The sequence below is a fragment of the Haliotis asinina genome, chromosome 12 (genome assembly GCF_037392515.1).
Source record: "Haliotis asinina isolate JCU_RB_2024 chromosome 12, JCU_Hal_asi_v2, whole genome shotgun sequence".
NCBI classification, from domain to species: Eukaryota; Metazoa; Mollusca; class Gastropoda; order Lepetellida; family Haliotidae; genus Haliotis; species Haliotis asinina.
The window spans coordinates 50,202,759-50,217,057 of record NC_090291.1 but is presented as its reverse complement, the minus strand read 5'-3'; the positions used below and the strand labels follow the sequence as shown (position 1 = coordinate 50,217,057).

General features: G+C 38.1%; 1 protein-coding gene and 1 long non-coding RNA gene across 2 annotated transcripts in view; one reads left to right on the top strand and one right to left on the bottom strand.

Moving 5' to 3' along the window:
* The window catches only part of LOC137257829 (5-oxoprolinase-like), a 57,098-nt gene that overhangs the window by 28,320 nt on the left and 14,479 nt on the right, over positions 1–14,299 (top strand). Inside the window, exons 14-25 of the mRNA XM_067795299.1 lie at positions 205–293; positions 415–496; positions 1,119–1,256; positions 1,767–1,905; positions 3,427–3,539; positions 3,827–3,890; positions 4,811–4,911; positions 11,451–11,487; positions 11,740–11,850; positions 12,311–12,412; positions 12,695–12,869; positions 13,095–13,204. Of these exons, the coding sequence (XP_067651400.1) occupies positions 205–293; positions 415–496; positions 1,119–1,256; positions 1,767–1,905; positions 3,427–3,539; positions 3,827–3,890; positions 4,811–4,911; positions 11,451–11,487; positions 11,740–11,850; positions 12,311–12,412; positions 12,695–12,869; positions 13,095–13,204 (1,261 nt within the window). The remainder of the gene's footprint in view (positions 1–204; positions 294–414; positions 497–1,118; positions 1,257–1,766; positions 1,906–3,426; positions 3,540–3,826; positions 3,891–4,810; positions 4,912–11,450; positions 11,488–11,739; positions 11,851–12,310; positions 12,413–12,694; positions 12,870–13,094; positions 13,205–14,299) is intronic.
* On the bottom strand, positions 5,559–6,460 carry LOC137258926 (uncharacterized). The gene is made up of 3 exons (XR_010954671.1): positions 6,435–6,460; positions 6,152–6,280; positions 5,559–5,899 (listed from the first exon to the last, which is right to left on the bottom strand). It is a non-coding gene; the product is annotated as an uncharacterized lncRNA (long non-coding RNA).

Below are 14,299 nucleotides of genomic sequence, written 5' to 3'. Positions count from 1 at the left end.
TTCATAAAGCAATGTTTTCCTGAGACAAATGTTGAGGATGTGGGTATCGTTAGACTAGTTTTTGAAATGGAGCAAGTTTATTGATGAAGGAAAAGAACACATGAACCACATCATTGCATTAAAACTAATTCTTCACTGGTGTATTACCCTTAAGATAAATATGTCGAATCACTTCTGTTCATTCACTACCTTCATCTACATCAGATATGCCAGTATCCTGTCTGCCTATGGTATGGCCCTGGCAGATGTTGTACATGAAGCTCAGGAACCTTGTGCCAAGGAGTACACATCAGGTAGGAGATGTCTGTATTTGTTCGCTTGAGTTTGATGATGAGAAATAGTAAGGGAGATAATGCAGTGGTATTGTTACCTCCCTTGAATATAATTTGATATTTCATTATAAAATGTTTGCAGCATCTTTCAAGTATGTTGATGACCGGATCAAAGCCCTGTCCAATGAATGTAGAGAGGAACTGAAGAGCCAAGGTTTTCAGAAGTAGGTTATCTTAGCGATACTTGATTGGTGTTTAAACCTAACCTAACCTTGCTACACAAGCAACTGTGTTCGTTGTAATATATGTACAGTACACAGACATGGTGTGGAAAAGGACTTAAGATTCCTGTATACTCATCTTTGGGAAAAAATTTAAACTTGTTCTGGTGCCAAGGGAAGATTATGAACAAAGTCAAACACTTATTTCATGAAACCAGTCAGTATGGTATAAAGCATTCAGTTATCTAGGGTTTGGGTCTTGTTAAATCGACTGGAAATAGCAAATGGTACAGCTGGGATATTGCTCTTAGATGGGAAAACCTTTGACAAGGGATCTTGTCATGAACATTTCTCTGCCCCAGATTACATTTCTTGGACTGTTAGTGCCATATCCTTGCTGATGACTATGCTTGTCAGAGGACGCGACTAATGGGATCGATGGCCATGATTACTGACTTGGTTGACATTTCATCTGTTCCCAATTGCACAGATCAATGCTCATGCAGTTGATCACTGGATTGTCTGGTCCAGACTCAATTATTTACAGATTGCCGCCATTTAGATGGAATATTGCCAAGTGCAGTGTAAATCTAAACTCACTCACCCACTCCATATTTCTGCTAAGTCATCAGATTGAAACCCAGCCGTTCCTGCATCTCCGTTACCAGAAGACCGACTGTGCCCTAATGTGTTCAGCCGAGGCCTTCCCCGCCATGTCAAACTCCAGCAGCTACGGAGACTTCAAGGCAGCTTTCCTTAACAGGTAGGTGTTGATATGTACAGAGTTATATCCCTTGCCTCACAGGATCTGCTGATAGTGTTAATGTCACACATAGTATGAACCTAGATCTGTCAGCCTATTTCGAACATTGGTCTGCCATGTAGGTGGAATATTGATGAGTGTGGCATTAAGCAACAAGCCAAACAAACACATTCACTGGTTGGTACAGACAGGAGACGAAGAGTTCTGGCCCTTAGCAGGAACAACTGATTAAGTGTCCAGATTCTCTATAATTTGTTCCTTGATCTGTCACACATGCTTCAGATTGTCTTCCGTATTTGTTATGAACCTTCATCAACTCACCATGATCAATATTATTAAGTCTTTCTAAATTTCATTCATTTTCTTTTACAAAATGTTGAGTATATAAATACAAATAGTGATGGCTAATAGTGAAATCTACTGGTTATCGCACTTAGTAACTTATTTGAAGGAATTGTCTTTTTATCCATCTCTTAAGATTGTGGAATATTGTTGTCCATGATATTGCAGGTACAACACAGAGTTTGGGTTCACACTGAAGGATCGGGCTGTCATCATCGATGACATCCGTGTGCGAGGTGTCGGCAGGTCACATGCTGCATCTGATGTCTCCACCAAGGTTGCTACTGGTGATGCCAAGCCCAGAATGGTGAGAGACCACACGCAGTTCAGATATGAAAGGTTTACAATGCACTTGCATTTGTAAGTACTTGAGCAAAAATATTGCTATGATGTTTGATGGATATTAAATAGTGCACTACAGAATATTCCAGGTATAGTAATCTGTAAGTATTCATGTGTGGACAGTCGAGTGATTATCCTCACCAATCCACACAACCAAGATATGATGATCAGCAGTCATACACATCACTGAGCCCAACTGTCCTATCCATTCAGTCACCTTGTTAGAGATTGTTAAAGGTCACATGCAACGTGAAATACACTTGAGTGCACATCCACCCGCTACGCCTGGGTTCGGTCTCCCAAGGACTTCGTTTCGAGAGAAGTAAGGTCAAGTAAAAAATATTGCACTTTTGAATCGTGATTGTACGCTTATAATTTTGTTTATTTGAATTTTTACAAGCAGCAATGTATATTATATGTCATGAATAAGTCATAATTGTGTTTTAATTATGTTTGATTTTTTGGTTGCATGTGACCTTTAATTTTTCCCAAATTCAAATGAGTCTGTGATGCTATGAGGTGTCAGTCTAGCACTAAATTATACCATAGATGTCAAACCATGAAAAACACATTATTATATATCAACATGCTTGAATGCAGATTGTCTGATGCTCACAATATAAGTAAGTGAGTGAGTGAGTGAGTGAGTGAGTTTTATGCTGCTTTTAGCAATATTCCTGCAATATCACGGAGAGGACACCAGAAATAGGCTTCACACATTGTACCATGTGGGCACAATATAAATGAATTTGAGTAGTATCTCAGTTTTCTGTAAACTAGAATCATTTGCAGACTACGTATACACTTTGACCATATAAGATGCCAGCAACAAACCCAAGATGAACAGTTTTACTTCCAGTATCATATCTGTTCTGGAAGATTTGACAGCCTGTCTACTTTTGAGGATATTTTATAATTCTTTCAGTGATTTAGTGTCTTCACAGACAACGTCTAAAAGTGAAAGGAATGTTTGTATAATGTGTAAGTTTGTTTTTGTTAAGATAGAAATTGTCACTGGTTATTATTGTTTGAGTTGGTCAAGACTTGAACAACTTCATTGAAAGGTGTTGTCACTGGATTCAGAAGCAATGCAATCTTTTCCTAAACTTTCAGGTTTGTTCAGGGTTCACTGACCTTCTTTGGAGTATTTCTTCTTGCAGAGAGTTTCTATGACCTTGTGGTGTGGTCATGTTTACAATACATTCAAGAGTTATATGTAGATTCAGATTACATGATCTTGTGGACAGTAAGCCATCCTAATTATAATTGGCAACTTAATGCATTGGATGGTCTAGCTTTGTGACTTGGTAGATAGTAGTCACTGCTAATGATATCATTTACAAGACTGTCTGGTTCAGGCTAGAGAATCTCCAATCCATGTAACTGGAATATAGCTGAATGTGGAATTACATACACAACAACTCTGTGTTTTATTTTCCAACCCCATTGCGTATCTTCCTCTTTCAAAGTTAAATGTTTCCTTCAGGTGACCAAGTGTTTCTTTGAAGACGGCTTCCATGACACCTCAGTATACCACATGGATGATATCACCTCTGGTCATGTGATCAAGGGACCAGCAATTATCACAGATGTCAACAGGTACACACAGGAGCCATTAAACCTTCAGTAAAACCTAAGGGCTGTGTCAGTCCAACAACTGTTTAATACATTGTCCTTATGTTTAAGACATTGTTCTACTGTTTAAGACATTGTCCAAGTGTTTAAGACATTGTCCTACTGTTAAACACATTGTGCTGCTGTTCAACACATTGTCCTACTGTTTGAAACATTGTCCTACTGTTCAGCATACTGACCTACATATCATCTCATTATTCTTCTGTGCAGCACATTCTGCCATTGTTCTGTACAGTGTCGTATTCTTCCAGCACTGTGCTGATCGAGCCCACCTGTACAGCTTCCATCACAAGGCAGGGGGACATTGAGATAGTGGTAGGTCTCCCTCCATGTACCAGCTTGTAAACATCTCATTAATCTTGGGTTGGTGCTGAATGTAAGCTAGGTTAACTACCTACCAAATCAAAGCATTGGGATGGCATGTGGATTACATTGTTGGTGCACTAATCCTCTTTTTTCATTTTATGACATAAACAAACATCGTACACACTCACACACATGCCAACACATACAGTAATACACATGCACACACACACACACATGCACCCACCCACACATGCACACACACACACTGTTGAGCTTCAGATAAAACGTCTAAAGGAAAACTCCAGAAAACTAATCCATAATCCATTAACTAACTGGAATAGATGAAAGTAATGGAGTAAGTGAGTATGGTTTTACGTCACTTTTGGCAATATCACAGCAGCGGAAACCGGTAACCAGTGCTTCACACATTATATCTAAGTGGGGAATTGAACCCGGGTCTTTGGTGTGACGAGGAAACGCTTAACCACTAGGCTGCCACACTAGAAATTGATGGAAGAAAGAGATTTCATTGATTTTCATAGTTCAATGATTTACCTTGACATACTACAGGTTCAGAAAGTCCCAAATACTTATTTCAAGGGTCTTTACAGGTGAGGGTCATATGAAGCAATAAAATCTGTAATGTCCTGTGGGATAAGATTTGTCATTTTCTCAGGGATGTTTTTGTCAAGAATTTGGTACGAAGAAAATTATCGTGCATCCATTGAGACACAATATAGATGTAATTTCTCTTTAATTTCTATCATTTTTAATTTCTGTTTTCTTCCTATCAGTTCTTGTATACTGGATGCTTTGCATAAAATCTAACAGCGGTTCAAAATAAGATTCCGTGAAATTTCTTCAATTACGAATGGAGTCTTTGGAAATCTCCGTAAGGTATCCAAAGATACATGTTATGTTTGTTTCAGATAGGAGAAGGCCTTCACAAGTCTGTGGGAACTGAGCTGGATGCGATACAATTGTCCATCTTTTCACACAGATTCATGAGTATTGCTGAACAGATGGGCAGGTAGTACCACTTTTAACTCCTTGTAACAGTAGTTAGGAATCAGGTCACACCTTTCTTAAAATATGTTTGATTATTAAACTTTAGGTATGTAGACAAGTAAGTTTTAGTTGCTGTGTTAAGCCTTGTTTTGTCAATCAGTTCAGAACCAGTCACCTTAACATTAACAGGATGCATTAACTCCTTGTAACAGTAGTTAGAAATAAGTTCATACTTTTCTTAAAATATGTTTAGTTATTAAACTTTCACAGCAAAAATAACTTGGTTTCCGTTCTTGCGGAAACCTGATGGATACTGGGTAATGTAGGTTTCCGCTAGGTTTCAGTTTCAGGAAACGCGCAATGAGAGTTTCCGCATAGTTTCCACAACTGAAACTAACAAGTCTTAGTTTCCGTCATGTTTCCGTCAACTGAAACTGTAGTTGGAAGTTTCCATTTAGTTTCAGTTTACTGAAACCTTTATAGCTGGAGTGAGTAAGTTTCTGGTCTTGCGGAAACCTTGTGGATCTTGGGTAATGTAGGTTTCCGCTAGGTTTCTGTACAAGGAAGATGACAATGAGAGTTCGCTTAGTTTAGAAAGCTGAAATATGTTGTATTATCTTGTTATATTTATTACATATTTATTTGAACAAAAAACAAACGCTGGAAATATTATGATCCAACTGTTTCATTTCTTAGAAAAGCTCACATTTTAATGCAACAGGGCAGTTGCAGTAGTACACAATTCGCTGTATTAAGAAACTGGGGCGCTCAGAGAAGAGTAACAGAATTCTCTGCACACAAGCATTGCTCAGGAAGTTGGCACACTGAATGAAGACGAGCTAGTCACTACACAAAGTGCTTTGTTCTTCTGTAGATGTTTGTTGCTGTATGCGAGTCCTGGTTAATATCTGGCGAAACATCTGAATCCGAATCAATCAGGCTCTCACATTGTGGTGGTAATAGCTCGCAAACCTTGAATGTGCTGTTAATATCTTGGTCACTGTCAGTGTCTGGAAAGGAAAAGGACATTCAGTTTGAATCATCAATTCAACTGAGAGACAATTCAATGAATGAAACACAGCAATATATATGATAATGCAGATAACATGTATTACAAATATTAAATACGTATTACCATTTGCTCACTTTCAGTTATTACAGTTACATGTATGATACATACATTAAATATATTAAACATGGATAGCAAAGTGACAGTGCAAACTCGATTTTTAGTGAAATCTAAAAATTCTTTGATGACTAACCTGATGAAACATTTGTCATTCACCCGAAAAATCTTTACAAACTAACAAACATCTTGTTACGGAGATGGAGATAACGTGTTTTTTTTTAAACAGACGTCTGGCAGTGAGGACAGAAAAGCCGTATTTCTCCTGGAATTTTAAATATATATGTATATATTATGCTTGAATCCATGTACAGTTACACTTTGAGTGAGGTCAAAAAGGTTTGTTGTATGTATTAACATAGTGTCAGCTTCATTATAAAGCTGTATGAATAATATTGTTATAAAAGAGATTCCCTTACCGGGCATCATTCTCCGAGTTTGTTGGTCCACAATCCATATCTGTAAATCAAATAACTGACACAACGATTCTTTCAGAAATATGAAACTTGAGGTGTGATGATAATGTCAATGCATTGTAGGGCTAACACATGCAACATGTACTGATGGACAAGGTTTTAATGCTTATAAAACAAATATCAAACCATGAAACTGATTAACTGGTACAACTGCATACACAGAACTGACACAGAACATAAGATACTAGATAATTTGATGAACTAATAAATGTATGATGTGACTTGGTTGAAATATTTCTGGAGTACAGATTATATGAATAGATATAACGAAGACATATATGCGGAATATCTCTGGGTACCCATGTTAAAACAAATATTGTAGAAACCAACCATATTTCAGAAACGTATTTCTCGTGATTTTAGGCTGTTTTTCTTGACAATTACTTGTCGCAATGTCCACAAAGAACTGTGTCCCTGCAGCAGAAAGTGCCACGAATAGTCTACAGAAATTATGCATGTACAAATCATAGCCAAAGGGTCAGTGGGATTGTGCTTCATTCTTCATTCACATTGACAAATGAATTAAGGTTTCAAAGAAATCGTGACACATCACCAAATTATATTAGTAATAGTAGTAAAGTTAACTTAAAGGGTAGATAGGGATAGTACATCTGGGTGTATAACTGAAAAGAACAAACAATTTTGTGAGCACAGTGCGTAAATTACTTACATGGTACGTGGGGGGGGGGGGGGGGGGGGGTCCATCCAGCAGAAATATATCCGGATACTACCTTCTCCTGACAGGATTTTAGAAAATAACTTATTTGCCACAATAAAGTTTCCCATGAGTGCTAAATCAGTAGGACTCATGACGCTCGGGCATGTTAAAGTAAGGTGAACATGTTTTCACAATTAATCACTGTTAATAATCACAAGGTCTACATATTGATGTTTGACACTGAGAAAAAGCAATCAGTGACGCTAATGCGATGAAAAGACTGCTAAAACCATAACTGCTCACTGATGTCACTTTGAGTACTTACATTCAATCCGCTGAATTCCACTTTTCACACTCCCCTTTGATGTCGGCAATGTAAACAAATAAACGAATGGCGACAGGATCACGTCCACGCGAGACTATCTAATTGTTAACAAAACAACTCACAACAGGGTATACCTTCCTCTTTTGTTGTAGAACGAGGAAATCTACTGTCAAATGGTCACATTAGATTTATTTAAAAAAACACAATGACAAAACTGTCTATTTCCCGTGAGTGCTAGCGAGACGCCATCTTGTTTGGCGGGTAGGAACAAATTTGTTTTCCTAGCAATTATTTTTCAAAACTTTAAGCATAAGATGGCTGCGTCGTGTAAACTTTGCCATGGCCACCTCATTTTCCCCCAAAAGCACTCGACGAAAGAATTCGCGACTTGGAGAAGAAAGCAGAGAACGGATGCGAGCAACTCGGAGTACCTCGGATGTGTCAGGTAAGACCGAGGGTATTTTATTGTAAATAACGTTTAAAGAAATATTGCGTTAATGACAGAAATCCGGATAGATTATAAAGTTTATCCCGCGAATGTATATTTTCGCTGGTATTATTTTTAAATGTTATCGTTAAATCTAAGTAAAATAGGCCTGAAAAATAAGTTTGTTTATATTCCATTTCAATAGATCGACATGGTATAGAATACACCAAGCTTGTATTTGTAAGTAACTATCTTAGTACTAACCACAAGTATTTATTTAAGTTTAAAGGGGCAGACTTTTGATTTTAGTGCTCCTGTTAATAGTTTGCAAATTTTAGCGTTGCAACTCGGTTAACACTTGTACAAAAGGTGTGTGTGTGGGGATGAATTACGATCTGCATCAAAAAGATCCGCCATGTGTAGTGGTTCACTCATGGGTTTACTGGGTATTGCAAGATGTATTTCACCAATTCAGATATATTTTAAAGAATGATAAAAATTATGGGCTTTTACAATGGCAACATTTCGGTGTAATTTATTAAATGCAATCCTGGATCATTAGTGAAATGAAATTGTTTACCCCCAAATTCGCTCAGAGGGGTCAGATGTGTTTCTGAACTATTTGAGGCAAACACTAAATTCATATAAGAAACTGTTAGCTCTGCGTAGGATACATTTAAAATTTCATGTAATTTTTCAATAATTTAATACATACGTGTTGAGCATAATCATATATATATACCTGTTATATTTAACGTATTTGATTTAATCTTTTAGGCTGTTGTGAGAAAAATCTGGACACGACTGCTCCTGGAGGATCACCCTTGTCTATCGAAGGTATGTGCTCATGTTACTAGGTAATTTCACTTTGAATATTTCATTAATTCACTTCCCTACGTACGTTTTCTCAAAATGAAAAATACATGAAAGTATCATTTGCAAATGGATTTGAATAGCCGGTAAACTAAATCAGTTTAACATTACACCTGTGTGAAATTGCCATCAAACTGACCCCTTGATTTTACAATGCTTAATTGCTGCAAGGTTATGTCATGTGATATAACTTCTTTTATCATGATCTTTATGTCAGTTGTTCACTTACCGGTTGCATAACTTTGGCAAACAGGATGTACATAGAATTTGCACGAAATAACACAAAGGATGGTTAGCCTTTTTGGAAGTTATTTTAAATCATTTAACTACAAAATGGTAAACTTTCAGAACAATATATGTATTCAAAGTTATAAATCTGCAGTTTACTTGGTTGTATAATTTTCACTGACGATCGTTAATTTTAATAGACATTGTATTGAATGCATGATTGAATGAAGTGCAAGAAAAATGACATTTGTTTTTATTTCAGTAAAGCCGATGACGAGGACTCTATGAATATAGTAGTCAAAGAAACAAGTGACTATATCACGACCAAGGATGGTCAATAGGATCTTGTGAAGGTAATTTTCACTCACCTGCCTGTCATTATAAATAGTTAATGATTTAAATAATAGTGTAAAGACAGATTTATGGATGTTAACTTCAGTAACCAAGCCAGCATGGCATATATAAATACCTTTGCCTAACAGATGAACTAAAATGTGTGAAACATGCTGTATAGTACTTTAAACATTTATTTTCAGAAGCGCTTTGTAGAGTGTGTAGAGTGGCGGAACAGGCTTGATGATCTCAGTAGACAAGAAACCGGAAAGAAAGTGTCACACAGAACAGCAGCAAACAAAAACAAAAAAACCAAAAAGAATGAAATCCGTAAGTATATCTATTCGAATAATAACATGTAACAATTCTTCTCATTACAATGTGTGACAGATTCTAAGTTCCGGAAATATACATTTAAACTGTTTACGGATTATTGCTTTTTACATTCTTAAGATATGTAACACATGATTCAGATCATAATTTCATAAATCATAACATAAGAATCAAGTCAGTTAATGGTGATATATAAACATGTTATTACACTTCAGTGACTTCATGTCACTTCAGAGCAACAGATTGTGTGTCCATAAGAAAATGGGATATGTCATTAAATGTGATGAACTGCTTAACTTGTGTTGGGGTGATTAATGAAGTAAATAATTTTTCACGACACTTCCTTTTTAATAATTTGCAATCCATCTTGGCATTATGGTTTATCTGTTGATTGATTTTTGTTTAATTTTCAGAAAATTGCACTGCGCATGAAAAGCCTGAAAACTATTGACTGGCCAGATCGACGAAAGGAAAGGGTTTCAACTATACTTACCTTGGAAATGACTTCACCAGTTGTGAGTGATGAAGAAGATGCCAATTCATTGCTCTCTTACCCCTTTACCTGGGAATCTAAACTCAAGATGTCTGCACTGGACTCAGCCACAATTTTCAACGCCACCACCAAAGCTAAGGCCAACATGAAGACCAGGATGCGGCATCCAACTACAATGACAGAGATATCCGCTCAAGGATGCCCAAGTGGGCTAGTAAATAGCTAATCGATCACATGAACGTAATTTTATCTGTGATCAACTAAATTTGAATTATTCTCAATGTAAAACTTTAATAGTTTTGATATTCTGATTGTATTTCAATTAATACAATTTTATTCAATCTTAATTTTTATCTATTTTCCAAGAGACCTTTATTTACTTTAAATACATTTTTTGTACTTTCAATGTAACCTAAGTTCTTTATTGCATTTTATTTCATTGTTGTATTGTATTGCATGGTGTGTGTTATTATATGTTTAGCATTGACTGACTGGGGTGTGTTTTTCTGTGTCAGCGTGAGGAGGTGCAGGAGGAGTCAAGGGATGCAACTGTTATAGCATGTTTTTAGAAATATTTTTGTCATAAGTGACAAATATTGATCTGTTTTCTAGTGCTATATCTTTTTATTATTTATTAGATAAATGTTTGATCCATATTTGTCTGAAAATAAAACAGTGAATCTTATTGTATCTTTTGTTTTTCTTTATGTATACGTGATGATTGTACACAAACTCCTTATATTGTCTTTGCCAACTAGGAGTAACAAGAATGTTATATGCAATGACACACATTGAATGACTCCTGTGAACCCGAGTAAATGAAATGCTGTGGAAAGTTTTCTGGCAACAGAAACTCTGCGGAAACCTGATGGAGTCTTGGTGACTGAAACCCTGCGGAAACCTGATGGATCTCTAACTTAACTGAAACTCAACGGAAACTTGTTGGAGCATGGGTAACGGATACCGTGCGGAAACCCTTAGAAAGTGGGTAATTGACAGTTTCCGTCATTGCGGAAACTCAGTGTAAAAGAACGGAAACTCACTGGATTCTTGGTGGAAACTTAAGTTTCAGTCCACTTTCCATCAGGTTTCCGCACTGCGGAAACCAGGTTATTTTTGCTGTGTTTAGGTATGTAGACAAGTAAGTTTTAGTTGCTGTGTTAAGCCTTGTTTTTGTCATTCAGTTCAGAACCAATCTCATAAACATTAACAGGATCCATTACATTACTGATGTATGTGTACTGCAGTGTCACACAGGGTTGGTCAGTCACTACTGTGTTTGGTTTCAGAGTTTTACAGAGAACATCCATCTCCACTAACATAAAGGTCAGTAGCTATGGGCCTATACTCAGCTGCATCACATCAGATAGTTGTACAAGACTCATTCAAAGAGGCATTAGATACTGAAGTTCCATTGGACTGATCTTTTCAGTTAGAGTTTCCGTTTACTGCTGACTTATAAATATTTCTGCTGTCATTGTTCCAACAGAAACAGTTTTGTTTTTGAAAATGACGATTTGGTAACATTATATTTCATGTCATTTCTTGACTTTGTTGAATGTGCAAGTGTGATTACAGGAAAGACTGGATTTCTCCTGTGCAATGTTTGGTCCTGATGGTGGGCTGGTGGCTAATGCCCCTCACATCCCTGTACATCTGGGGGCCATGCAGGAGACAGTTCAGTATCAGGTGAGTCAGTGTGCAGTATTAGGTGAGTCAATGTACAGAATCAGGTAAGTCAGTGCACACCTGGGAGCCATACAGGAGACTGTACAGTATCATGTGAGTCAGTGTACCATTTCAGGTGTGTCAGTGTACAGTATCAGATGAGTCAATGTACAGTATCAGGTAAATCAGTGCACTCCTGGGAGCCATGCAGGAGACTGTACAGTATCATGTGAGTCAGTGTACCATTTCAGGTGAGTCAGTGTACAGTATCAGATGACTCACCATATCTCTAACATGCTTATTCAGAAATTCAGAAATTTGATTCTTTATTATCATTTTTAATTCAAAAACATACCGAAATATAATGATCCCCTTTGGATATTTCTGCTTCTGGCCCTTCTGTAGCCATTGGATACTAAGTATTCATCCAATTTTTTATATTGAAACGTGTGTTTGCCATCTAGGTGTCTGATGTTTTCAGATGAGACAGTTAGGTGACAACTTCAGGAAGGGAGATGTGATCCTGAGCAACCACCCTTCAGCTGGAGGCAGCCATCTTCCTGACCTCACTGTCATCACTCCGGTAAGGAACACCAGGTTGTGTCTCATGGCTTCAACATGATTCAGTTCTCAAGTTGTCATTAGCTATGTTCAGATTATTTCATGAGAAACCCTGAAGTCTTATTGGGGCTGAAAAATGTGTGTTCCTAAGTGAACGAATCGTAGTTCATCAGAGTAATGTCCCTTTGTGTATATGTGAAAGTTTCATCAAGGTAGCTTCTTCTAGATTAAGAGTTTGGATGAACAGGGTCCAGGCTATTGAGGTGTTAGTGTACATGCAAATGAGTTTTGTTGTATTGAACAGGTATTTTATGAAGGCGAGAAGAGGCCAGTGTTCTTTGTAGCAAGTCGAGGCCACCATGCTGATATAGGGGGGATTACTCCGGGCTCCATGCCTGCCAACTCCAAGTCAATTGAGGAGGAAGGTGCAGTGTTCATGTCTTTCAAAGTGGTAGAGGAGGGAGTTTTCATGGAAGAAGGTGAGTCACATGTGTCCGATAATTCAAGGGGTAGCCAAATGGCTAAAGTGTTGGCTCATCGTAACGTAGATTCAGAATGGTTTTAATATGTTATGTGATTATTTTTTTGATACCCATGCAAATCTTACTTAACTTAATCTTGTGAAATGACACACTGTGATACTGAAATATTGAACACAAAACTGTTAATCTTGACTCACTCACTTTTCCCTAAACACTCAACAGCTCTGATCGAGAAGTTTATGGACCCTGGGAAAATTCCTGGAAGCAGTGGCTCTCGCAACCTAGCTGACAACCTCAGTGATCTACATGCCCAGATTGCTGCCAATCAAAGGGTAGGAGAGTGACATATTATGTTGAATGCTGTCACTGTCACTGTGCATATGATCTGTTCCTATGTTTGATGACTAAAAACCTAATTTTTAAACTTATCCTATCTCACGATTTGCACTTCTCTCTCTTGCTTCGACGCTGAGTGGAGCGAATTAGAACTTTCCTGTAGGCCTCTCTTGTCCATATGCCCATGTTCCCTAGGCTGCTCTCCTTACAGGACGGGTCCCTTAGCCCATGCAGAGCATGCAGCATGCTCCCCTATCTACCCACGTGACTACCTCAGAGAGATCATTCTTCTTCTTGTCGCACGACAGAGTGGACGTATCTTAGTTCTTGTATAGAGTTTGAGTTGTTTTGTATTATGAGGAAAACAGATCCTCCGAACAAGAAGCGTAAGTTTTGCGCTCAGTGTAAAACTATTTTTTCTACTTTGGACCCACACATATCGTGTGTTGATTGTGTGGGTCAATGTTCTTGGGAGAAAGTGTGCAGGTTTATCAATTGAAGATTTCAAGGCTTATAAGCGGGTTTGTGCTTGTAGGATTGCAGATAGAGCTAGGAATGCATCTGCTGACCAAGGCCCCACTCCTACCAAGAAACCACGCCTGGATCGTCGTACCCTCACCCCTCGTCGTTTGAAATCCCTGCTCTCCGAGGCGGAGGATTTTTTGGACGCTTCTTCAGATTCTTACCTTTCGGAAGATGTTCGGAAGCTTTTGGGGACGCATTCTTCACCTGGCTCAACGTCTCAGGTCGGCTCTAGGGTAGTTGTTATGGATAAACCTTTAGTATCTACTGTCTCCCCTGATCTGCGGTCTACTCTCTTGGTTTCTAGGGCCTCTGGTTCGTCTCAAAACGTGACAACAGTCGCTTCGGTTCACCGATCTGCATCACCTGCATTACAAAATAATTCCGTTTCTCCAAGTCATTCAAGGCGATCACGCTCGATTCATCGATCTGTTTCGTCGGAACGTTCAAGTTCTAGTAGGTCTAGATCGCCTGACAGGTTTGTCGCGAATCCACCTCGTAGATCGACTGAGCGGTCATGTTCACCCCAGCAGAGTGGCGTTGGTCGTCAGTCTGTTTCTATTGATCAT